The 26,808-nt window shown below is 44.5% G+C and overlaps 1 protein-coding gene across 9 annotated transcripts; it reads left to right on the top strand.

Moving 5' to 3' along the window:
• The first annotated feature begins 84 nt into the window (after positions 1-84).
• Positions 85-26,115, top strand: CIZ1 (CDKN1A interacting zinc finger protein 1). Of its 9 annotated transcripts, none has more exons than XM_088065872.1 (19): positions 85-329; positions 1,128-1,241; positions 2,545-2,682; positions 6,604-6,679; positions 7,387-7,564; positions 9,440-9,555; positions 12,016-12,182; positions 13,146-13,281; positions 14,203-14,263; positions 17,092-17,171; positions 17,521-17,600; positions 18,552-18,734; positions 19,070-19,200; positions 19,608-19,692; positions 20,266-20,379; positions 20,719-20,898; positions 21,489-21,558; positions 22,639-22,760; positions 25,434-26,115. In XM_088065872.1, exons 4-19 carry the CDS (start codon positions 6,610-6,612, stop codon positions 26,022-26,024), a joined length of 2,364 nt encoding a protein of 787 aa, XP_087921998.1. In that variant the 5' UTR covers positions 85-329; positions 1,128-1,241; positions 2,545-2,682; positions 6,604-6,609; the 3' UTR covers positions 26,025-26,115. The 9 variants fall into 9 exon arrangements, with proteins under 9 accessions (XP_087921998.1, XP_014111807.2, XP_014111808.2 ...); XM_014256332.2 differs by lacking the exons at positions 85-329; positions 1,128-1,241 and adding an exon at positions 1,839-1,949 and having other exon boundaries at positions 25,434-25,644; positions 25,729-26,115; XM_014256333.2 differs by lacking the exons at positions 85-329; positions 1,128-1,241 and adding an exon at positions 1,839-1,949 and having other exon boundaries at positions 25,434-25,633; positions 25,729-25,916.
• The last annotated feature ends 693 nt before the right edge of the window (positions 26,116-26,808 follow it).

The following is a 26,808-nucleotide window of genomic DNA, read 5'->3' as shown; positions in this document are numbered from 1 at the left end:
CGTTAAAGATACCGGCGCGGCGCTGCATCCTGGGAGATGTAGTCCGGCGGCTGTGAGGGTCCGAGGGGCCGCGATCGGGATGGCGCGGCACGGCACTGGTGTCTGTGCCTAGAGATCTGGGAACGGGGCTTGCTCCCCAAAACCAGAGCGGCTCAGGCTGCCCCTGCGTGTGTGCGGCAGGTTGACACACCTGTGTAACCCAGCCGGTGTGTGTGTGTGCAGCCCGGTAAGCCCATAGTCACTCACGGCGTACCTGTCTGTGAGCCCGTACCACCAGCACGGTGCCACGACCCCTGTAGCATTCACTGCCTCCAGATGCCAGCGAACAGGTAAGATTTGATCGAAGGACCCACGTGGCTTGGTTACTACACCTGCACTATTAAATCCTCACAGCCACACCATTCAGTTGGTGCACCACGGTTTGGTCACGGTACTTGGGAATGGGCTGGCATCTCTATGGGAGGCCTTTGTGTGAAGACAGCACTTGTAAAATCACCAGAATACAAGAAACGTGAAATTATTAAACTGGAGGTTTGCAAAAACGCTACCGCTCTCTGAGCATCTGTTCTAGCAGGAGGTGTCCCTAACCATGTCAGAGGCTAGAATAAAATGGTTTTTAAGGTCCCTTCCAACCCATTCTATGATTCTGCTGCTTCATTCAAACACACATGAAAAATGCATCAATTTCTGTTTATAGCTGTAAAACAGTGGATGTGTTTCCAGGCTTGTTTTAGAGAAACGCAAACAGGTGCTTCATTTTATGCACCCAGATTTTGTTTTTAAAATGACTTGTCTGAAATGAAGAGGGAACAGTTTGGTTTTAGGTTTTTAAAAGGGATGGGTTTTTAATAAAATTATAACATGAGGCCATATTTGATTTCAAAGTATAGCAATGAAAACAAGTGTTCAAAAAAGCATCTGATGGCTAGCAGTGACTCAGAAGGATGGAGAATGTTGCATTTCAAACACCTCTCAGTTCGTGCTACCCAAGACTCCTATTCACAGCTCAGAGAGAGATGGGGGTGGAGGGGGAAATGAAATAAAAAAACTGCAACAGATTTTGAGTTGTCTGTTTTGTTTTAAACAGCAGCTTTTTAGTTATAATAATTATAATGAATATTTCACAGATGTCCATCAAATTTAATCCATGCAAAAATACCTACCTGGGTATACAGAAAAACTGAGGCAACCATGGTGAGGGATGAATTTGCCCCGTGCTCTAACACATCACTACTGTGCAGGTAAGAACACTGAAGGAGGGAAAAGGAGCTGCTCCATCTGTAAGGGTAACACCATTGTAGGGCATGCGTGGGCAGTTTTGGGGGCTGTCAATGCTATTTTTTCCTGTCAGCAAATTACCCAGTAAATCTCAAGAAATAAGCTTAAGAAATTCAGTACAGAATGTGGACAAAAGCCTTTGAGCATCCCTGCAGCCATTCTCATAATTTATGTTGAAGGATTATGGAAAAAAACTGCTGTAGATATCTGCTCCTCGTAAGAGGTCACCACAAAAAGAACAGTGAAGAGTATCAAAGGCTCAAATAATGATGTCACCTTTTTCCCTGGATCAGAGCTGAAGCTCAGGGAACTTTAGACCAAGAGGATCTTTGAAGCTTTATTTGAGGAACCATAAGAAGAAAACTGTCCTTTTCCCAGAGTTTGCTGTAACTTGAAGTTCACCAACTGCAATACAGAGAAAGATTCACATCCCTTCAATCACCTCACACAATTTACCAGCTGTATTAAAAACTCTGTGGCCATGACCAGCCTCACCTGGGGTTTCCCCCCACATCTGTGGACCTGGAAGCTTTAATTAAGCTCAGTTCAGGGCCATCAGTCCCTGATGAATTATGGAGATGTGTTTGTCTCAGGTTCAGTTGCAGCCTATGGAGTTTTTGGGTCTGCAAAGTCAGAGGTTGACTCCTTAGCTTTGTCCCCATATGCTATGAGTAGGTATTTTATTCTGGGTTAGTCAGCTCTAGAAATAATCATTCAGCTTATACCATTCTTCTGGAAAAGTTAAAATGAAACTAATCTATTTGCTTTGAGAAATATTTGTGAAGGGCTATTGAAAATACAGTATGTCAACAGCTGATGTTGAATACTGAGGGGAAAAGTAGGGTTTATGTTGCCAGCTAAGGAGCTCATACAGTACAAAGGCTCACACATGACTTCTTTGTAGGTGTTCTTTCCTAGGTTATCAAATTTTATTTTCCTGTGAAATTCATAGTTAGTTCTTGGGAAATGTGGTCCTTTGGGGGATATATGGGAGGTTCTGGCCTAACTGAAGTCTTAAAGGGCAAAACTGGACAGGAGTGATGAGGGGAGCTAATAGGGTACTCTCCAGGTACAAGAGAAAGGAATAAAAGCAGTGATGGAAGTGGTAAAACATGCAGAAATATTGGCAAACTTTACACGGTCAATATTAGCATAAAACTGAGAGATGCACAGAATCTGCTCCAGCTTCTTTTCCTGCAGAGATATTTGTAAGCAAATGAGCTCCAGTGTCTCTCTGCAGCGTCACCCTAAACCACTCATTTACAGTGTGAAGTCTGAACGCTTCTGCAGCAGCTGCAACCGCTCAGCCCAGAGACTGAACTCGAGCATCCGAGACAGCGAGGCTTGGATTTTCTGAAGCTTTACAAACCTGCACCTCCCGCTGATGGAAAAAGCGAACTGCAGGTACTCAGATTCGCTCCTAGAGCCTTCCATTTTCTCTCCTGCCACAAACTGAGTTGCAAGGATGCTGTCGGCAAACGTACCTTTTGATTCTGTAATACCTCCTACCCGTGACTTACACAGTAGCATGTAGCAGACAGAGCAGGAAAAACAAAAGGCATTTCACAAACTGGAATGAATAGGAAAAATTTATTTCCTTCTATCTTAGAAAAACTGAAGATGTGAGCAAAGAAAAATAAGGGGGATGAAAGATTTCCTTCTCTCCCCTCCACCCCTTGCTATAAATATTTCTGACTGTACTTTAACATGAATCCCTAAAAATGCATGTGGCCAAGCATATGTGTGTTACTATGTATGGCTATCAACATAACGACAGTTGTGTATGCTGATTTTGTCACCTCATGCAAATAGGACTCCCAGTTTAGTTAGCATAATTAGAAATAGACGTTTGAGAGCTGGATTCTGTCCTTCATTCCTTGCCCTTGCAAAAATAACACATCTAGTCCTCAGAGGGAAAAAAGAGGCAAAAAATGTGGAATGCAATTAGCTTATGAGTCTCTAAGTTACTTGCAAACTGTTTCTGCTGACTCCAGGTAGTGTGACTGTTTAGAATATTTCACGTGTGGGTCTTGAAGTAGACAATTCTGGCATTTTGGGTTCCTAAAAATTGTTATAAACACAGGTGAGAATTTAAATTGAGTGTTTAAAGTTCCAAAAAGAAACAGGCCTAGGATTGTCATTGTCCATATTAATACCACATGATACAGCTGATCAATAGTTAAAATTATTAACTAAAATTAGCCTCTTAAATTGCCATAACTATATAAAGCTACCTATAGAGATAGAAAATGCTTAAGTATCTATTTTATAGGTGTTTAAGTGCTACTATAGTAGCAATGGTACCAGAGTAACATCATTGATCTCTTGCAGTATCAGTTGCTCAGAAAATAAAAGTTGTTTTCTAGTGCTCCTGTTAATTGAAAAACCTATTTGAAAGAAAAGCAGCCTTTAATTTTTGAGTTTTCAAATATAAAGCTTTCCTTTGCAGAATAATGTCATGAAATGCTTCTTCATCTTCTGTACTTAAACTGAATTGGTGTGAAAATTCCTTAAAAAGAGGTAAAAGAAGTTAAATCTAGTGTATAGGACACTAGGACAGTATTATTGTTAGTGTGACTCCCCAGAAGCCAGAGTATACATAAAAAAAGAAATAAGCTGAATGTTATACTCCATTAAGAATGGGATCTGCACATGGATGTGAGTTTATATTAATATTTTAAGAGCAATGGAGCTGAGTTCTCTGTGCTTTTTGCATCCAGTGAGATGTCACAAAATAGCTCCTGGTATATATTTTACTTTGTGAGACTGAAAATTAGTAACAGGAGCTTATTGAACTTGTGGTAAAATGCATCTAAAAACTGTATCTTTACCTACTGTGGGCCTGTCCTGCCCATCAAGAAATACCAGGAATAGGTTTCTAGAACTGTATTACAAAGGATGAGGGAAAACATGCTTTAATGCACAGATCAGTTTGGTTTGAAATGTTGTGTGAATCCAGTCATCCTCCAGATAAACCAGTCATGGAAGATAGTGTAATTCCAGTAACTAATGTCGGCTGTTAAGAGCACGTCTGGTGAAACATGACCCATTCTTTCAATACACAGGCCCCTAAACTGTGAGAAGAAAGTACTTTAAAGCTCCATATGCTTTTTCTCCAAGAAGTTTGTGAGGCTTAAATACATTATGCTGAGAACTAGTTATATCCTGGTGAAATGGATGAGTAATAACACCATCCTTGCAGATTGCAGAGGAAATTGTGGGCACCGCAGTATGTTGGTGCTGTCATAGGCACTGAGAAAACTTGGGTTCTCAAAAGTGATGTGGCTTCATCAAGGGTTGCATACCAAGTCTTTTTCAAAGCCAAAATTAAAACATAAAACTGCACAGTGCAGTCATATGCTGGAAATTAGAAATCTCTGGTTATCTACATGCCTGATCCAGTCCCTGGAAAAAATTCATATAGCCCAGCAAAAAACTTGGCTGTATAATACAATCCAGCTCCTGAATAAAAACCATTCATATGCTGTCCTCTTATCTGCCAACAGATTTTATAACCCTAGTCTAATCATACAGAGGTGAAGTGCAGCTTGCCTTATAGTCATGATCCAACAACTCCACTGACTATAGTCTCTGCATTGCAGGATACTTTCTGGGTCATTCTCTTACCTTGAACTTCTAAATCCTATTCTGTTTCATTCACTCCCAATGCCAATGAGGCACTCCCAAGCCTAGGGGATACATGGGCTGGTTTTGAGTGATAATGCTGTAGTCTGCATTGTGGCTCTTTTTAAGGTTCTGTGTATTCTCCCATTATGAGCTGCATTTGCCACTGCACACTGAATAGTGAGATGTTCCTTGCAGAAAAAACAACTGTCAGTGGATGGAGGTCAAGGTCTGCATACCAGTGGTCACTGGGCACTGACAGCACCTTTGGGCTGTCAGCCTGACACACTGTTTTGTTGCTTGTAGTGAAAGAAAGGATACTAACCCAATTTTCTGTAGTTCCCTTATCTCTCTGTATGACTTTCAAACTAAATGGTGTGATTACCTGAATCTGGAGCTTTCTCTTCTGTATTCAATTAAACCCTCTCTGGTAGGTGTGATGTTCACATTTGGACATAAAGGCATGTCTGAAATCAGTCCTTGGGTTGTAGGTTGGTGGAGCAGCATGTCTTTCTTTGCTTCCTATAGCCCTAGTCCTGTCTTGTGTTGTGCAAGCACAAGACTAAATCCATGTCCAGATTTGTTCAAGGCAGTAGACCTATGGACTATTTATAAGTTCAAAAATGTTGTTTATTAAGTGATGTCTATGTAGGACATCAGAAAGAAAAGCCCAGTCTATGAAGGGAGCCTCTAGACTATGTCAGAACATAAAATCTAACAGTGAAGAAACTTAGTTACTTGCATGTTTCATTAGTATGGTGGTTTGCAGATTTCCAAATGTACCATACAAAGAATACTTACAAGAGCTTTAGTTGTAGAATTAAGAACAGAGGACATCAATTTCAGATTTACAGTTATCTATACAACCTGAATTCTGCCTTCCCGTGGTCTGGCTAATTTATGTCCTGGGATCATAAGATTGATTAATCCTTGTACCCACTGCTGCAAACCAGCCAGGCCAGTGGCTGCTCTAACAGCACGATTACAGGAGCAGAGGATGAACTATACAAAATGATTTTTAAAAGACTCCATGCATGTTTTTTGCTCCATGTGTGTGTTCCCTAGGATGACATTTAAGTTTTCATGCTTAACAGGAAAGCATTTTCTCTGTGTGCAGACAGCCATAAAGGATTCTGGACATGAATAGAGCCCATCATTGATTAACGTGAATGGTCATCTCCAAATTGATTATTGTAAAATCAGGATGGTATAAAAAGGCCCAAAGGAAAAATCAACATATGTTGCTGCACTGAAAGTTATTAATGATAACTGTATATCACCAATAACAGTCTGTGTTCAGCTTACAGTGCTTTCAGGTAAAAATCAATTCCAAGGACTTTAATGAATCAAGTAGTCTTTATTGGCATGAATAAAAAGACTATACAGTAAATTATTTCAGGATGGATTCTCTGGAATAGCAAGGAGCACAAATGCATCTTTATCCTAGTGAGGTCTATCATAAGAAGAAATCATAGTCACAGTATATTTTCATAGAGAGCCTGTGTGTACTGAAAGCACTTAAAATTAATTTTGCTGTGGAAAACAGGCCCTGCAGGAAAGGTTTTGCTGCAAACCCACCCCCTGCCAAAAAACAAAAACAAAACAAACAAAAAAAAGGGGGGGGGGAACACGGACCTGCTAGAGAAGTCACCTCAGTCTACAGCATATAACATTATTGCAAAAGTCCCTGTTTTCTTCCAGGTTCTCATGATAAGCTTGCCAAGATGTGACCACAGCAAATGGCCAGAGACTGTTTTGGGTTTTTTCCATCTTCTCGGTGAGATGGTTACCAAAGATTCCCCTGGACTATTTAAAAAAAAAAAAAAAAAACCAAAAAAAACAAAGAGCAGAAAGCCCACGCTGTTGGATGCCATCTGCTCCTCCTGTGCAGCAGTTTATTCCATTCCCTGCCCAGCCCTGGGCAGATGGTGTCCATTCCCTCCCAGCCCTCTCGAGGGACAGGGCACCTCAATGCCGCCTCTGCGCGGGGAATGAGCGATGGAGGTGCTGCGGGCTGGGGCGACCTGAGAGGAGGCTCCGGGGGTGATCCCCAGGCCCGCGGGGGCGGCCGTGTCCTGCAGCCCTGCCCAAGGAGCTGCCTCCCGCCTGGGTTGGGCCGGGGAGCGGGGCCGGGCAGGTGCTTGCTGGCCCCGGCGGGAAGATGGAGGCGGCGGGCAGGGTGCGGTGATCGCCGCGGGCTGCGCCGTGAGTGGCGGCGGGGCGAGGAGGGGAGGGGACGGGAGGCGGGTGCGGGTCCCGGCGCGGCCCCGCCGCGGGGAGCGGAACGGGCTGCGGGAGCCGCGGGCAGGGGAGGGTGGGAGCGGGTTTTGGGAGGTGGGGTTTGGAAACCTCCTCCACAGGCTGCCGCTTGCGATGACCCCGGGGGGAAGGAGGAGGCGGCAGGGGGGGATCGGCTCAGTGAATGAATGGGCGGCAGCGGCGGCGGCTCCTCTGCTCAATGGCTGCTGGGCTGATACGCGCCAGCCCCGCAGCCGGTGCCTCCCTCGCCCTCCCGTATTTTGTCTCAGGCTCGCCTCGCTCGGGGCTCCCCAGACATGTTCAACCAGCAGCAGTTCCAGCAGCAGCTGCTGCAGCTCCAGCACCTCCTCCAGCAGCAGCAGCAGCAGCACCATCACCACCCTCCGGCGCAGCAGGGAGGCCGGTAAGCGCCACTACGCGAGGCCGGGGATCCGCGGCCTGTCCCGGGGGACCGCTCTCCTCCGCCTCCCTGCACTCCGTCCCTCCTCGCCGCGGCGGGGCTGCTCTCCCCTGGTGGGGAAGGCGACAAAGGAAGGCGGGCAGGGGTTGGGGGGCGCAGGCCTCGATCGGGGCAGAGCCTGGAGGCACCGAGGGGGCCGGGGGTGTGCGACGGAGGGCGGCGGCCGCTGTGGTGTCTTGCCGTGTTCCCTCTGCGCTCCGGGGATCCCTGTCCGCCGTCCGGAGCTGGTGTCCCCGAGAGCCCGTGGGTGACCCGGGGAGCCCGTATAGGAGCCGTGGGTGGATGCTCCGAGTCGAGCGTCGCCCCTCAGGGAGGGCAGGGCAGCCGGGGCTCGGGGAAAACGCCTTCTCCTGCAGAATCAGCGCTCAGCAGAGCCACCCTCAGCAGACACGAACACTTTATTGTTTTATTGTTGAACTTAAACTATCTATTTATTTTCTTTCTCTCTCTGGGTCTGCTGGTCTGGGTGTGATGATTTAACTTATTTCTGCAGTGGCACCAGCGCTTAGGCTGTGGCTGAGCACGGTGGGGCAGGGAGGGAATGAAGAAAATTGTGTTTTGTTCGTGAAAGGAGAAAGGATATTTGCCCGAAAATAACCACGGTTTTCCTAAAAAATGCAAGATGTAAAACAACTTGGATAGGAGCAGTTGTCCCCGATGAGCTGAGATTTGTAGAACCAGCACAAATTCTCTGAAATTACGCATTTATTTGCAGTTACTATTATCTTTAAAACCTTATTCTTTGCAAATTCAAAGCAATGGGATGCAAATTTAGGAAGAAAGTTAATTTGTTATTTATGGAATTATTGTGTTACTTTATCCTTATAAGGCATTTTTCTCTGAGGTAAGCGTGGGAATTTTTCTGTTTTACTAGAAATATGAACCTGCAAATCTTTTTACCATTTTTATATGTTTTATGCTATAAAAAAAAGCTGCACTTAAAATGCCAGTAAGGGGCTGACTGCTAGATAGCACGGCTGCATCTTACACCTTTAAAAGTATGATTTTTGTGGTATAAATATCTCAGCTCAGAGACTGGAACAATCTAGAGCAGCAAATGTGAAGATGAGCTGCTGTGAATTCTGTTGAAGGGGTTGGGTTTTTTTGTCAGGGTGGATATTTCGATCCGTGTTTGTACCTCTCTTCAGCTCTGACAGATTTAGCTGTGTCAGCAGCGTGCATAGAGGTGGGCCTGACCTTGCAATCGCCTGAAGAAGTGCCTGCCAGTTTCCTCAGACTTTTCTCTCATGTCTGCTCCACCCTCCTTAGAACTGGAGAGGTCCCTGCTGCTTCTTCCTCCTCGTGTTTTAAATATGAAGGCCGTGGTTTATTTTTCCATCTGGTTCTTGCAGTTAGGGGGCACCATTGACAGTTCTGACCTGTCTGGCTCCGTGTGGGAGGTGTTGATTTTGGGAAAATGAGCTCTAAGCTACTGCGAAAACTCCCTGGTTTTTAGAACTTTTTTGTTGTCGTGTTAAATGTAGCTGCTGATCTAGATCACTCATTTCTCCTGATGGGTGCTGCATAATTCTGTAGAACCGCAGTCAGCTCCTGGGCTTTTTTTATGCTGCTTGGGAGGCTCTATGTGGGCTCGGTGCTAAGGAGTTGTCTCTGACCTCAAATTCTTTGATAGACAATCTGTCATCTTTGGAAATTCCAGGAGAGGGGGGGAAAGAGTATATAGTGCCAGTGCATGGTGTCTTTTCATGCATGTATATCAGCCTTTCAGCTATTTGTTCCTGTTCTATGCTTGCTAGGCTCCTGGATGGAAGGGTACAGTTTTTATTGGGTTCTCATGATTGATGCCTTCTTTTCCAGGGGTTTGCCGCCACCGCAGCAGCAACAGATGCTGAGCTTACGGGCAACAAATCAGCCATCGCTGCTCAATGCCAATCCTATGCTTCAGCGGGCCTTACTCATGCAGCAGATGCAAGGTACTGTCGTTATGGGAAACGCTTACTTACTGGAGTTATTTAATCATCCTCTTGGACTGAAACCATACCATGGCTATTTCCTGCTGAACCAGTGCAGTTCTTGTACTTGGCAGTTCCGTTTGTTGTCTTCTTTCTTTTCTGTTTTTTTTCCTCTTCTCTTTAAATTAGTCCGTAGTTCTCAGAACAGAGGTTCTTCAGTTGTTGAAAATCACATGTGCCCAACTGTTCACAACTGGGAATAGTACTAGGAGATATCAGGTTAGATACTAAATACATGCCTTCCCTTTTAGGCTTGATGGAGCAAGTATTTTTTTCATCAATATATTTAGATAAAATACTGAGATTTTGATTATTTGGTTGTCTTTCTTGATAACAAGGTTAGGGCCATTTATTTAATTATCTGTTACATACACAATAACCTTATTTGCAGTAGATACTTGTCTTTGTCCAAATTTAGTGTAGTACAAACAAATACATTATACTGAGATAGAAGAAGGTTTGTGTGTCAATTGTATTGTAAAATTTTGATTCCCTGAAATTACTGTAATTTCTATGCTGGTTAATATCTCTGTCTTTCCATTATTGTGTTTCCACAAGTGGATATTCCTTTTCTTTTTGTGTTTTCAAAACAAATTTATGAAGCTGCCTTAATAATAGCATTACTAATGTAAAGATAATAAGAATAAAGGTGTGTTTTTATTTTTTGCTCATGTCTTAACCTGACAGTTCTTTTCAACACAGCAAATCAGTACCTGGGACAGTTTTCAAGTGCCTAATCTAGATTAATGCCTGCAATTTCTACCTTACCTGTGAATCATGCCCAGATGTGAAGACAAAAGATTTATTCTGCATGTCGTTAACTCTCCTTTTGTTCTCTCTTGCCCATTTAACGAGAGGGCTCTCTAGTGACTCCAGTGGCTCTCCACAGATTTCTCTCAGGTTGAAGGGAAAGTGACAGTGAGAAAGGACAAGCCATGCTCTGAAGATTGATGTACATATATCATTGTCAGGAAAAATTGTGACTCCAACCTTCATTCAGCCATGCTCCTTCTAGATATGTTTGCAGTCAGCTGACGTTTTTCCCTGAATCTTTAATTGAGAAGTTGTATTTAAATAGTGTGCCAAGGACCTGGGGCTAATTAGATAGAGCAGGAAAAGATATGTTAATGAATACTTTACATGCACTTTGTCTTAGTGTTGCTTCTATTCACCTCTCCATGAAATTGTGACCCCTCTCAATAACCTGTCTCAGGTAGCCACAGGTAACATGGAATATGGTTGCCAATGTCCAGTGTGGCCCTTTTTAGTGATACAGATTTTTTGGTCATTCAGGTTTGGGTTACATGTTTGAATATCTGATGCTGTGCCATTTCTGTCCCTGGGAAGCATCAGCATAAATTATTCATTGGCTGTGTGTGGCTTCAGCAGTGGGAAGAGGAAAAGATAAATACTTCAAATTGAAACAGATGTGTGGTTCTTTAAAGGTACCAAACCAAGAGCAGAAGATAATTTCTTGTGTTAGATTTATTTTTTTTTAATATAGCTGTGCCCTTTTACAGTAAGGGATTATATATGGGAAGTAATAATAGACAAGATTGCTTTTGAAGACAAACACAGGGAGTACTTCCTATTGTGTTGCAGATTTTTAACACTAGCTTCGTTTTTCAGATGTTTGGTTCCAAACTTTGCTGCCCTGTTTTGACAGCAGCTAAAAGGCTAGAGTATGCACTAATTCAAGTGAGAGAGAAAAAATGGCAATTTAAGTCCAGGTTCCCTAAATGATGGATGGTTTCTGAGGGTATAGCTGAGGCATCTGGGCTCCTCCATTCTGTCACTGCTGAAATGGGGGTGACAAGGACTGTCTTCAGAAGAAATTTTTGAGACTTGATTAATAGTCTGTGGATGCTGAACTGTTCAGAAGGCAGAGCATTATAATTGGAAATGGCAGAGTCTCAAGTGTCAGAGTTGAGGTTGACATGTTGAGCTTGCATGACAATCAGGTGGCAAAGAGGACTGTGGGATTTATTTTTTTTAAAAGTTAGGTGTCATTTTACATGAAATGCTGTTACTGGCTTGTGTTAAAGAGCTCCATGCTATGGTGTGGGCAGTCAGCTGCACAAATGTGGGGTGAATTTTCCTTTTTTTACAGAGAGTTTTCGTAAAACGAGACCTTGTTTGTTGTAAACATGAGCACTAATTTGTCAGATCAAATAATTGCCCTAATGATCTTTGCCTGGAGTGACAATTATAATGAAATAGCTTGATCCATAGTAATGGTTGCTATCACGTAAAATCATTCTGTGTGCTGAAGAGGGTAGAGCACAGAGCACCAATACAGTGCCCAGTAAAAGACTGGGTCATGTGTAGAGGAGCACTTACCCTCTACCTGCTGCTTGTTCAGGTGGAAGATTTTCTCTCTGCACAGCACAGGATGGTGAAATGCTGTGTTTGCATTTATAGGAAACCTGCGTGGATTTAACATGACAGCGCCAGCACTGCAGCAGTTCTTCCCTCAGGCTACAAGACATTCCCTCCTGGGACCACCACCTGTTGGGGTCTCCTTAAAGCCAACTCGGCTGGGCTTCCCCAGCCTCCCATTCCAGCGGCAGAACCGGACCTTTCGCAAGGTGGGATTGTGGTTTCCAAATGCTGGGGGGCTTTGTGCTCCTTTTACACTTGCAGCTGTTGACTGTATAGTAGGTGGAGAACAAAGGGAAGGGAGAGAGCCTTACAAAGAAAATAATGTTTTGCACCATGCTGCTGACACGGAAATGCAGAAATCATTCCATCCCAAAGGCTTTTGTGGTCCATATTTACATTTATGATGCAAAGGTTTCTTGTCACTACTTGCCCAAGAGAGAGAATTCCCCATGATAGAGCTGTTTAAACCTAGGATATAAAAGGAGCCTTTAGAAGTATTAGCTTAAAAGTAATTACAATGGAAGAAACCCTAGCTAAGTGCTTCGCTGTTCCAAAGCGGTTTGTTGTTCTCAACTTGCTCCTACTATGGACACTCTGCTTCTTTGGGCTGTTCTCACACTTTTTAAGATCAAAATCATATTTGTCCCAGTGGATTCTGTAAAAACCTTTCTCACTTTCCATCATTAAGACCTCTTTTGTATCCTGGAAATGTTTCTTGGGTTGACTGCTACTTGCCTCCTCTTAGATTAGCTTTGGCATATTTCATCCCATTCTGTCAAAAAGATGTGGTGGATTAGGAAAACTCACAGTCTTGGACTGTCCTCCAGAGTCAAAAGAAGGGGGATTATTTTGGACTATCCTTTTCCCTGCCCATGCACCTCTTGCCAGAGTTCCTCTAATATGATCCTACCCTCTGCAAGCAGCTGGATTTCCTACAGCTGCTGCTAAAAGCACTGGGGACATGTCCTGGCTGCCTGTGAAACTGAAATGCTTTGCTCTCTTTGACCATGTAAACTTGTCTTAGGCGGGGCAGTCCATTGTAAGCCATCTATTCCTTTCCATTATCACATGCTGGAATTCCTGTTCCTGTCCCACAGTAAAACTCTGGTGTTTTAAGTAGTGTGTGTTAAGGACTATGAGCTGGCAGTGACTCTCTCTGCCCATTGCAGGACTTCCAGAGGGTTCCTGACAGGAAGCGGGAACTAGATCCTGGTTCTTCATCTCAGACACAAGGTGATGAGAAAATGGAGATTCCAGAGGGAATGCAAGCAGGGTCAGAGCAGAACAATTCCTCACCATCCACAGGTAAGAGGGAGCCTGTAGTGAAACAACTGCTTGCAAATATGTTAAACTTCTCTTGACTAGTCCTGCAGCAAAAATTGGAGATGATTTTAGGCTTAACCAGATATGTTTCTCTCTAATTGTAAATACTTAAAACTGCATGTGCTAGCCCTCTGCTATGTGCTTCATGTACCACTTTAACCTGAATATTTTTGATTTTTTTATGAGCCTGCTCCATTTCTCTTGCATGGAAGCCTCTCAGAAGTCCCTTTGACACTGAGCTGTGTTTAAGATTTGGGGGGGAGGGGGGTGGGAACTGGTCTGAAATTGAAGATTCCACATTGCCTTACCCATGCTGAAGTCAACATCTCATGCAGCCAAACACATCAAGCAGAACCAGTTACAATCAGTATGCTAAGGAAAAGACAAGTTGAAAGTCCTGGTGCCCCAGTTGTCAAAACAGAAACTGCTGGCACTGAATTTCTTAATGTCAGATACAGTACAGATGTGGGAATGTCATTTCTGACTGGAGAGTGCGTGATTTAAAACTGCAGGCTTTGATGAGGTTTTGACCAGGGAATATGCAGTGGTGAAAATTGTCTTACTAACTGGTTGCTGTCAGGTACATGCGCCTTTTTGGCTTATATTAATGTTCCCATGATCATGGCTCTTGTCACTTAGGTACAGGACTGAGAGCCACTTAGTAGATATGAACATAGATTTCTTTTTTTTTGACCAACACCTCATACAGTGACATTGCAATAAAACTCAAATATTTGAGGTCATTATCTAACCTTGCCAGGGCAGCTCATAAATTTAGAATAAGCAAGTATTTAGTATTATTTGCTCTAAGAGAGCCTCATTGGCATTTGCTATTCAGATATGGAATATGCTTAAGGTGGCAGGTCTCTTTTGCTAAGGAAATCTCCTTCTGTGTTTCTGCAGAGCCAAGAACTCCAACAGAGTCTGTGTTGAACACTGAGCCTGCAGCAAAAAGACTGAAGAGGTATTTATTGAATGGGGTATTAAGATAGTTACTGAGTTTAGAATTACGGTCTAATTTTTTTTTCTGATAATTAGGGCTGTATACTCTATTGGCCTGATGTCTAGTATGTAAGAGGTATTTCAGATGCTTGTGAACAGTTCAGAAAATCTGAACGTGGTGTTTGCTGAGATACCGGGTGTTGTGGGGTCTCTGCTAGGGGATCCAATTATGAGAATGAAAAATGAGAGATGCAGCTCATGTAAATGTGCAACAAAGCTGAGTTTGCTCATGTATTCTCCTGCCAGGATCCTTGTAAGAAGCATAGAGGTTCTATTCTATTCTGGTGTATTTGTCTAAGTTTCTTCCCTAAATGTCAAAAAAGTGAAATGAACAGAAAGGGAAAGCCTTGGAATATGTTAGGTTACAGTAGGTGTAGGAGAAGGTAGTTTATTTTGAGAAATGGTAAAGGAAAGGGAATCAATGCTCCCTAGTATCCAAGCCTGTATCCATGAGTATTGAGTTCTGTATCTCTTCTGCAAAGGTTGCCAGTATCTCTGTCTGCTGGGTAAAAATAGACAAAGGCAATCCTATTATCCCCCGGGGATGCACGGCAGGCTGGCCTTGGCAGGCCCATCCCGGCTCTCCCGGCCTCCCGAGGGTGCGGCAGGGACAGGCAGGGCTGCATTGCCATCTAGTGGGAAGGCACCTCGCAGAGTTCCCGGTGCCATCTGCACCGGGCTGCTCCTCTCCCAGAACTGTCACCCTTGGCTGGTGTGGAGGGAGAAGAGGAGGGAGTGAATACAGATTCCTGTAGGCACTGACTTGAGAATTCTCCAGCATATGTTAACGACGATGAGTCAGGACTCCTGGGTCCTCTTACCTTCCCTGTTAGGCATTCGCCGCCTGCTTTTGGACAAGTTTCCTCACTTCGCTTTTCCCATCTGTAGATTACAGATTAATGGATAGCTTTAGGGAGAATATTCCAGGATTACATGATCAAGGTAATATCTGAACATCAAAGTAAAACATTAAAGAGTGATAAATACTGTGTGCTTAGGGACCGTTGTGAGTTATGGACTCTGATTAGCAGGAAAGTGAATAAATTCAATTAAAGCTAGGTCGAATACATTTGAGTGTATGCTTTGTTAATCTGTTTGCCAAAGCTAATTTAATTTTAATTACATTAATATTTAGCAGGTTATTAATCAAAGTCCTATTACATGCACTGAAAACAAGAATCAAGTTTGAGGAATGACAGCTCTCACTGCAGCAAGCCAGCTATTAGGAAAATTCTTTCCTAAGCTGCAGTTGGGGACTGCCAGATTTGATGCATATATTACGGCTGGTATTTACCTAGAATAGATTATTCCTTAGCTTTTTTTGAAGTGTTTCTAGTATCTTCCAATGAACAGATGATGGATCTGTAAAAAAAATAGTTTACTGTTCTCATACTGCCCTTCACAGATGACAAGGGCATTCTCCCATCTATGTCATAAACTTGTGTTTCATGCTTCATTGTTCCATTTCCCTTTAGCTAGGAATACCAGCCTCCTTCTTCATTTCAGGTTTTTCCCACTTCTGCCTTTGCTCCTATGTACCATCTGTACACCTGGAACAACATCCTCATTCCAGTGCAGAAAGCACTCACCATCTTCAAATCCTCCTTGAACACCCACTTCTAGCATGGCATGACAAGTATCCATAGAATACCGTTTCTTCTTTAAATCATGCTCGTGGTGGCTTTTGCTCCCTTAGATCGCTCCTTAGGTTTGCAGTTCAGGCTGCAAACCCTCTCCCCGAGTGCTGGCACCATCTGTGTGTGGTACCGTTAGCGTTGAGCCTGCTGGTAGCACCTGACAAATAATGGTAATGCCAGTCACTCCTGTTTAATTCGTGTTTGCAGTGCCCAAACCCTGCTGCATATTTATAGCCGTGTAACCCAGTTCCATTATCACTTATCAACCTGATAAATTATGCGGTGTGTGTGTGTTCGGATAACGGGATGCGGTACTTGCGCTATCAGCTGTCCTGCTTGTGCAGAAGGTACTGCTCCCTCTTGGCAGAAGGACACCAGCAGGTGGGAATTTGAGCTGCCCTCAGAGCAGACAGTCAAGTCATGGTGGAAAGTTGGTCCTGACAGAAAAACAAGGGATAGAGAAAATGACTGCAGAGAACACTTTGTGCCCTCTAGAAGTCAGACATTTATTCTCAATAGTCCCCTCAGAAGCACTTTTCTCCTTAGCAGAGAAAATAATAGCAATAGCAAATAAAACAAAGCAAGGCCCTTTTGATTTGCATCTTGTCAAGTTTCACTTCCCCCACAAGCAGAGCTGTAGGGACTCTAAAATGAAACACGGCTGGGATGAATAGAACAGGCAGCTGTGGTGAAATCCCTGTAAAGGCACCATGGAGAACTCCTTCAGTTCTGATAGGTCTCTTCTCTCATGCACAGAGCAGCCAGGAGCACTGTCCAAGTATTCCAATTTCCCTACAGGTCACCAGTCACGACAGGAGGGAGCTCTCAGAGCTCTTATTAAGAATATTTCTTGTATGAACTTAATTCCCTTCAGGCTTCTTGCAGGAGAAGTCAGCTAACCAAAAAACCAGTTGTAGCCTTCTTGTCCAGATTATTTGGCTGCCATTTCTGAATCCATTCTAGAACACCCACTCTACATTATTTTTATTTATTTCTGCCAAATTATTGCCTGAAATACCACTTCCAGTAGCTTATTGATTTGGGGTTTAGTGGAGAGTGTGGTAGGTTAGACCCCAGCCTGTGCCTTGGTGTGCCTTTTGAAATGCTTGTCTGTAACATGGCAATTAAAATACTTTTCTTGATATCCTTGAAGTGTGACTGGGGAGCCTGCGTTAGAGGATGCCACAGACAGCAAGAAAGCAGGAGTCTCGTGCACCCATGTCCAAGCTGATGGTGAGTTGCTGAACCCTGTGATTTGAACTTTCAGGGCACTCTGTGCTAGAAATGCACCTGTAGGTCGTGTGGGTCTACAGAAATATTCTTCTCCCAGTTGTATAGAATAGGGAAAGGAAGATAAAATCTAGGAGCCAAATCCAAACTTTGTACCCTACTATCTATTACCTGGCAAAGGAAAATGATTCGATGTTTCCATCTTTACTAAGGATAAGGAGAAAGGTTTGTGAACTGGCTTATGGCCAACAGTGCTGTGAGGAAAGCTCCCTGACTTCACTCACCTGCTGCTTTGTTTTTCCTGTCATTGCTGTTTTGATTTAAGGCTGCTAAAAGGACTCTCCCTTCTTAGGTACAGACAATGCAAAGGAGTACACAGCTGATGATCTCTCCAGAGAGAGGAAATTCTCTGAGGAACCGAAGGCTCCTGAGGTGAGCAGACACCACTTCATGCAGGGGTGGTGCAGAACATACAACCTCCCCCTCCATCCTGGAGAAGCTCGTTGCCACTGGGAACCAGCTGGCACCCACGTCTGGAGCTCTGTCTCCTGCTGTAAGCTGTTGTCCCTGGCAATAAAGCATAATATGTCTGCAATTAGTGCGCAGTCTGCTCTGACTTGCTGCTTTGGTACCTCTGCTGGCCTGTTCCTTACCTACTGCTGCCTATGGATGGGGCATTCATTAAGATTTTTGTATTCAGCTGGAAAGATGGAAAGCTGAATTGAAAGAGTTACTTAAAACTCTGTAAGAAAGTGTGGAAGGCCATAGCTAAATACATCTTTCATATTGTTAAAGAGCAAGTGTAAAAACATTCAGGTGGTGTTAAAAGATGCAACCTGAGAGTCTTTTGCATTAAATACATGGCCCCCATGCTGGATGTTACATCAGGACTTTAGGCTGTGTGAAGCTGTGAGCAAAGATTTAACCTCAGGTGTGAATCAGACTTGACAGGCTTCCATAATTGGAAGACATTTATTGATGTGATCAAATGTATCATTCTGCCCTTGTCTGAGTTCCGCACTCCCTCATCAGGTGTTGTGCTGAGTAGGCTTTAGTTTTGCTGTGGAGAAACACGAGCTGATTGTGTCCCTTAGCAACAATTGTTTGTGGCTCCATTCCCCAGAGACTGGATCATGCAGTGGCTGCAGAGGATGCAGAAACAACCATCTGTGCTAGTAGGACTGGTGCTATGACACAGGGATTGCTGATTTAGCAGCTTTGGGAGGAGTGTGTATGAGAGTCCTTCTGATCAGCCTCCTGTGGGTTCAAGCTTAAGTGCATTTTCCTAAAGGGTAAAGAGCTTAGGTGACATACAAAAAGCAGGTGTAATTTTTAGTCTTCTACTGAGGGGTTGAACTTAATGTTGACTCCTTCTTTTGGCAGGTGTTGAGCTCTGGAGGTTCATTGAAAGTGACTATTCAGCAGAGCAGTGAGAGCAGAGCTATCAGTACAACAGCTCTGAAACCAGGGCACTGGGCCTGTGACGTGGGTACAGCTGATCCCAACCCGGAATCGGTCCTTAAATTCTACTGCTACATCTGCAAGACCAATTGCTGCAGTCAGCAGGTAAAAATGCACAGGTCTGACAGGGATCCAAGTGGTCAAGAGATGGGAATTAGATGGATGACTGTGAAGGGGACTTGTTAGCAAGGGCTCATGCTTTAGGAACAAGGAACATAAGAAATGATGGCAAGTATGCAGATAAAATAAACCTCTCCTGAGAGCTGGCAAACAACCTGCTAGAGGGAGAATGTGGGTGGATCCACAGGCAGCCATGCTCTTAAAGCTTTTATATTTCATTGTTAAACAGCAGTCAAAAGAAAGGAAAGCATAGCTCATAGCTATTATTTTCTATGTTTTGGATACATTTAAAAGGATTTTTCTCCTAACTTCTTTTTCAGAATTTCCAATCCCACATGGCTGGAATTCAGCACCAGCAGCGACTTGGGGAGATTCAGCACATGAGCAATGTTTGTTTTGTTTCACTACTGCCCATGGTGAAACAGCAGAAGGTGCTAGCAGGAAAAGATGGGTAAGTGTTAGTCTGCAGTAGAAAATTCGATCTGAATGTGGCCCTACATGGGTTTTAAAATTCTTCACTGCACCAGGGTGCCTCTCAGTTTTAGGTAAGGTACAAACCCCTCTGGTTTCAAGGGCCTTAATCTCACTTAGGCAACTTTCTGTCTTGCTGAAGGATACCAGAGCTGACTTTGACCTGTGTAGTTTTCAATACAGTAGATTAAGTAGGAGACCTGTTTTATCTGGTGCATTTCTGTCAGCACAAAACAACCTATAAGTGGGTGAGAAGGAGAGAAGATAAATCCAAGCCTGTAAAGATACGAATTGTGAAGAAAACAATGCCAGGGACAGATTGCTAACTGCAGTATTCCATGGAGAATGAAAAGGTGTGACTTAAAGCTCTATCTATTGTCACTTCAGAGAGACCCAGCAGCGGTGGTGTAACACATGCCAGGTGCATTTCACAGGGGACCTCATCAAACATCGCAGGACCCAGGAACACAAGGTAACAGCCATAGTGTGGACTTCATTTTACACTGACCTTTTGTGTGGGGGTTAAATGGAAGTGTGTAGCATCTCCTGCTCCCTAGGCAACAAAGGAAAAGTGACTGGAGGGATGCACATAAAGTTCTGCTAGTAATTCCTTCCCTAAGGACACTGCAGTGCTACCTCCTGCCTCTGGCATTGTTGGAGCTTCCAGTTGTCATGACATGTCAGTATGGCCTGAGGCACCTCTAGTATGTAATTGACTTTTCTTAAGAAATATGGCTTATCATACTCACCTAATTCATTGAATGGAGGAATTGGTGGACAGCCTCTTTAAGCTAAACTTCAGGCAGGCCAGCATATTTATTGACTTTTAGGGAAGAAGTGCCAGAACACCTATTTTAAGACACACTTATTTTTGTGCTGCATGTTTTTCATCTTTTTGGTGGGTAGAAGTTAGAGAGTCCTTTCTGCTGAAAAGACTATTTTCTTTGTGGTCTCCCAGGATGTGGGGCTGACTGTTTCAAGATTCATCTGCCTTCGTCCAAAGCAGTGCCTCTTGTGACTTACGGAATTTTCCCTCTTTCCTTAGCTGGCCAAACGCTCGCTTCGTCCTTTCTGCACTGTCTGCAGCCGGCACTTCAAGACCCCTCGCAAGTTTGTGGAGCATATGAAGTCCCCTGAGCACAAACAGAAAGCCAAAGAGGTGATACTGCCTGGGGTGGAGAGCTGTGCAGGTCTGGAAGCAGCTACACTGTAGAGCAGGATAACTTTCTCCTTCCCTGACTACTGCAGGGCTGCAAGGAAGATGTGCAGTTCTTCCAACCCTGTTTTAATTTTCATTTTTTGCTGAACTTCAGATGTTAGCACTGAAAGTTAATTGAAAAAGGGAGAAGGTGTTGGATGTGTCTAGAAGTAAGAGAGCTCTATGCCCCTCTTGTAGTCCCTACTACTCATCATATACAATCTGTCCTGAGTCTGGGCTCTACCTTGGGTAAATGGCAAGTGCAAAGTTGATCTGATCTTTCTTTTCTGTACCTTACAGGTTAGACTAGGAGAGAAGGAGTTGGGGAGCCCAGAAGATTCAGAGGAGTTGATCACTGTGGATGCTGTTGGCTGTTTTGAAGATGATGATGAGGAAGAGGAGGAGGACGAGGGAGGAGCTGGTGAGGAGGAAGACCGAGATGTAGTGCTGATGGAAAATGAGGATTCTGCTGCCAAGCAGGTATGCTGTGCGAGAGAAGAAGGAATTACCTATCTGAGAATCTGCTGTGGGATCCTATGACTTAGTTGGTCTTGGCTGGTTGAGCTCAGGCTTTCAGGAGTCTGCTCAACCTTGCACAGCAGTAGGGTGGAACTCTAGGGTTCTTCCAGAACACAGGGTGATGCAGAAGAGAATTGGGTACTATGTGTGGGATACATGAAGGTGTTTCTGCTGTGCTGTACAACTTCTGCTGTCTTCAGACATTAACCTTGTTGAGGAGCATAAAGCAGTACTTTGACATAGTCTCCTTTAACAGCCCAGCAGTAGCTGTGTCTGATAGCAAACGTGTAGAGGTTTATCTTGGCAAATACATTACCAAGAAGGAGGTACATGGCTAAGCTCCTTCAGGCTTGGAGTGGAAGGGATGATTTTAACCCTTGTAATGAAGTGGTCTGCTCATACTGGGGTTTACATCTGCCCCTAAGCAGAGGCTGTGCAACTCTGTCTCTGGTATGTGAATCCTCTGTTTTGCTCCCAAGCTTATCAGAAAAATGCAAGAGCCTGGCAATTGCCATAGCTACAGTAGGCACTAATGTTCTTCTGGTTTTCAGGCTGGGCTGAAGGAAGTGTCTTTGGAGGATTACGAAGGAAGTGAGAAGTATTGTCCAGACACAGCCTATGGTAAGCAAGCAGAGTTAAGCACAAAGGGCCACAGAGCCTTCTCTGGCCACATGCTGTATCTGTAGGAGAGGATGGTCTGTACCTACTGTTATAATGACTTTTTGGGCCATGGTGCTCCAGCATCTGCATTGGACTGGTGCATGTCACTGCTGTCGGGAGAAGAACCTCTCCTGAGAGCAGGATGTTCCTTTATTACTGTGTGATAAAACGTAAGGATGTGATTGATGTTTGTCAACTGCCTTTTGCTTTGAAGAAGGATGAGAGCCAGATAAGGTAGGACATGGAACAAGCAGGGCAGGAATACTGAAGAAAGTAGGTAGCAAATGAGGGATGCTCTGGAAAGATGGAGTCGGAAAGCATATTGATTGGAATGCTTTCCAACAGAAATGCAGCTTGCAGAGAGATACTGAGCATCATTGACAGTATCAAACTCTCTGCTAGACCCAAACTGTGCATGCTTCCTCTGCTTCAGAACCCCCACGCTGTACCAAGCAGTTCCTCAGCCGTGCTGCTGGCCTGGTGGGCAGTGGTGCCTCCAGATGGCTGTGTCTGGTCCCCACCCTGTAAGCAGCTGACTTCAGACCCTTAAAGGCCACTCGTGTTTGAGGAGGGCAGCTCTGCAGAGGCTGTTTTGTGCCCAAGGAGAGCTCTGTTTACACAAATCTTCCATATCGCTGTAACCTTCCACTATCGTGTGGCAGATGGAATAATGATTCATGCTGTGAATGTTCTCTGCGTGTTCCTCTTGCGCGCCTGCTGTCTTCTGCTTGGTTTGATCCCATTACATTAGATCACATGTTCTCTGTAGTTTTCCATTGTATTCTCTTCTCCCTTTTCCCCCCTTAAAGCTCTGTGTAGTTTCTTTGCTCTGGCAGCCAGATTTCTCTCTGAATATCAACCACAGCCATTCCATGGTAAGACGAGATATTCAGCAAGTCATCTTGCAAATCCCTGATTAACAGAAGCAAAGCTTTCCACCTCTACTTTTTTACCCCCATCCCCCTTCTCTTTTAACATGCTTTCATTATTTGAGTTCCATTCAATGTGATCTGTGATTTCCCTTCCCCTCCCGTTTCGCAGGCCTGGATTTTCTGGTCCCCGTCGCAGGTTACCTCTGCAGGCTGTGTCACAAATTCTACCATAGCGACTCCGCTGCCCGGCTCGCACACTGCAAGTCCCTGATGCATTTTGAGAACTTTCAGGTTAGACCCTTTGGCGATTGCATGGCCTGGCATTTGTTACCCCTGTGCGTGTCTCTCTAGTGAACCCACCACGTTAGCTGTCTTGTCTCCAGCTCATTTCCATCATCCTTGGTGTCCATTATGCCATAGCTTTCTCCTGGTGTGCTCTGTCTTTGTCTCCCTTGGCCCTTGTAGATCTAAAACCAGTTAAGTCCTGCTTCCCAGCTACTGCTGCTATCATCTTTTTGCCTGTTTCTGGCTGGGAATCTTCCTCAGAGTGTCCGCTCTGTTTGCTGAACCTGTGGAGTCTGTCATTTAGTCTAGGCCTCTTCTCTGTTAGATTACAGGTTGGTCAAGGTGGGATTGAGCAGGAGAGAGAGGCTGTTCCTCATAAAGAAAGCTGGTGCATATGCATCTCCAGGTGTGATACTTCAAGAACAGCTCCTTTAGCCAAAAGTGTGGGTGTGATTCATCCAGGAAGAGGCCTGGTAAAATCAGATACCTTAGAAATCTGAAAATTTAACATTACAGACTCTTTATGTGATAGAATCTACAAGCTGGTGAGAGTCCATTTGTCCCCAGGGTCAGCCTGCAAGAGGAAGTTTGTCTGTCTGCCTGTCTGCTACCCTTTCCTAGAAACTCTTTAGCACAAAGCTCTGCAAACTGATGCTGTTCCTTTGCTTTTCTGGTTCCACCTAAAGAAGCCATATTGCCCCTTGCTGCTTTCCTATCTAAAGCTTTTCCTACTGGGCTGGCCTGGAATCTGCCTCCATTGTTCTGTCCTTGTTGACTTGGCAGGGGGTGAGGGGCCTGGATTAGTGCTTGTGGAGGGTACGAAGGGCTTGCACTGTTTCTGCCCTGTCCCGTGACCACTGCCTGGGCCCTCCTGTATGGGAGAGCACTGTTCCCTGTCCTTGGCAAGGAGGGAGGCTCCCACATCGACTTTGTCCTCTGCCTGCACCCACAGTCTACTCCCAAAAACTGTTGTGCTTCCCTACTACCTTTAAACACCTAGTGTTTAAAAAAACCCCAAACACACATGCACAAACACACACCCCTAATCCCCAAAAACTTCATGGGGTTTTTTTTCTAGTCTTCAGACAGAAGAAACTATTCCTAATCAGCCATCACTGCCTCCAGGAAGGGGTGGAGTGCTTTAGAATTCTGCCAGCACTCAGAGCAGTGGATTTGGAATGGGAGGAGACCACAGTTGTTCCTTCATGGTTGCTCATCCTCTCCCACTCCTGAAGCTAGTAATTTCAGGAGTGAAGGAATTTGCCTTGCTGTTTTCCTGACTTGTTTTAGATCAGCATAGAGTGAAACTGCAGCAGCAGTCACTTATGTCACTCTTTTGGCTCATTTAGAGCTGAAATCAGATGCTGTTCAAATGCATGCCAGAGTGACCTGGGGAGTTCATGAGAAGAGTCCAGACCTACATATCTGCAGGCAGATAACTATTATTCTTGGCTGCCTGGGTGCCTTGGGGTTGTCGCAGTCTGAGTTAAATCACTGCCAGTTGCTGGGATATTCTCAGCAGAGTAGCTCAGCAGAGGGTTTCAAAGCAGAGAATTGTGTTGAGACAACAGCATCATTCTGGACACCAGTTTGCATGCCTGCACCTGCTTAGGTTTGGGTACAGTATTACTTGACTGATCCAATTCCAGCGTGAGATGATATTGTTCATATCCCACAGGTTGAGGACAGAGAAGATCAAGTCTGCAGCAATAAATTGAATTACAATGTAAAGCTACCTGTCAGATGTGCTGCAGTTCCACATTGCAGACTGGTGAAAGCCCTTGTGCTCGAAATTGTTTCTTTAAATTGTCAGGTGTAATGCTAGTGCTAGGTCAAGGAACAGCAGGCAGCTGAAAGGGAGTTGATTATGAAGGGAACTGCTGTGGGAAAAGAGGGAACTTCAGCTTGTTCCTTTAGGTCATGCTCTGTCTGGGCATTGAAGACTGGGTTATGTCTAACACTGCTATGTGTTAGCTAGCTACAGTGAGTTGTTTTCCTGAAATCCAGTCTAGAACATGTGTAGTAGCTGTTTTAATCTCTTTACAGACCTCTACTGGTTCATCATGATAGTGAGTGCAAATGAGTCATTTTATTGATGATATGCTTACCTTTACTCTGTGGAAAACCTCAGTGACTTGTAATGAGATATAACTGATATCACAGCCTTCCTGTCAGCAGTTCCACTGACCGTGCGGATTGTATCAACAGACTGAAGAAATACTAAGCTTTCAGCTTAAGCCTTGCTTTGGCTGATAAACATTAAATCACACTAGTAGCTGAGGGCTGTGCAGAGCCTCAACTGCCCAGGGTATGTGTCCTGGCCGTAGCTGAAGCAGGAGCTGTCACTTGTACTGTTATATCTACAAAGTCCTGAGTCTGACTGAGATTAACAGTTGCCAGATCATGATTTCTGTCTCAGGAGCCAGAGGTCTGCCATGCACTTGCTCAGCATTAAGTAATGCGAGAGGGACTTCAGTTTTTAATATCACTTTTCCTCACAGGAGCTGACCCTTCTCTGTTGAGAGCCTCAGCAGCCAGGCCAGGAGCTGCTGAGATCACTTGTGCCCCTGCCACTCACCACTGTTTTTGTACAGGTGTTCCTGGACCAGCTGCTGCTTTGCTGCAGTGACAGGAGCTGAGCTGAGCTTCTCTCTCACATTGGTTTGTTTGTATTTGCAGAGATACAAGGCAGCAAGGCACCGTGCCACAACTGCCTATCCCGAAGCTCCTTTACATTCCCAGGGCTCCAGCTCCCAATTGCTGGATGATCCAAAACAGCCTCTTGCTACAACAGCACATACCAGCAAGAAGATGAATGATGATGGTGGGATAGATAAGGAGGGCACGGAGCTGTCAGCCCTGCAAGAACAAACTTCAAGGTCTCTGGAGGGTAAGGGTGAGCTGGCCACCTCTAGGCCAGAGGGCAAGAGCCTGGCCAGTGTGACTGATGATGTGTGTGGTGTCATGGTTGTAGAAGAAGAAAGTCTACAGGAAGAGAACAAGTCCACTGCCAGTAGTGCCGACTGCCTGTTCTCTGAGGAGAGCCACACCGTAGGGGAGTCACTGGGACATGAGGAAGAGGCCAACACAGCCAGGCAGAGGGCAGACACAGACGACCACCAGGATCCAGGGAGTGGAGGAGGCTTAGGACAGGAGGCAGCAGATGCAGGCCAGGAGGCAGCAGCAGAGCCTTCCTCCCTCGCCAAAGGTGAGACAGCTGGTCTCACCTCTGCTGGGTGCAGACGCTCTTCCAGGCGCAAACCCAGATAGAGTGGCCTTAAAGGAGAGCCCTTTACATATGATATTTGCTGGAAATGTTTTATTTTCTGAGTCTTTTAATAGAGCAAAACCTTCAACTTTACTGCTGTTTTTATTTTAAGAATAAATAAGCCTGGCTTTAGCGTGTCTAATACAGGATAGTGTTGCTTATTACTTGTACAGTTGGGATACAGCAGTTATGTGGAAAGACTAAGGCTTGAACCTGAAAGAAGATGGTAATGGGATTTCCACAGGGGACAAACTTCACGGAGTGATGGATGCAGACATAAGAATTCTTTGTAGTTCCTCTCATTTCCTTTCCAGAGACAATGTTTATCTCTTGGGAGACTCTGCTGAATTCTGCTTCTCAGAACACTTTCCTTTCTAAGACACACACTGTTGGACAAGTCCTAAGCTAGGCAAGAACATGCACCTTGGTCCTTTGTTAATACTACAAGGCTTAATCCAATCTGTTCTCATAGTGGAGACTCTCAGGAACAAATTTTGTTTCAAATTGATTTTAATAAAACAGATTTCTTTTAAATAACCTCTTTAACTTTCAAAAAAACTCCTTTAACTCTACATAAACAGAACAGTAATTCTTGCTTCAAAAGTGCTGGCTGTAGGACATATTGACAAGACCACAAGGTACAGACCAGACCTCTCGTGCCTTGTCAGAATGTACAGGGAGGGCTCTGCTCTCTATTGCTACTGCTGTGATGGGGGCTAACCAGGCTGCTCTGCCCCTTTCTACACCTCTGTCCTTAATGGCAGCTGAAGGAGTGGTGCAGCTCCC

The sequence above is a fragment of the Pseudopodoces humilis genome, chromosome 22 (genome assembly GCF_049639895.1).
Source record: "Pseudopodoces humilis isolate 2021_Gansu_Grassland_sample_001 chromosome 22, ASM4963989v1, whole genome shotgun sequence".
Taxonomy (NCBI): Eukaryota; Metazoa; Chordata; class Aves; order Passeriformes; family Paridae; genus Pseudopodoces; species Pseudopodoces humilis.
This window is presented reverse-complemented; position numbering and strand designations above follow the sequence as displayed.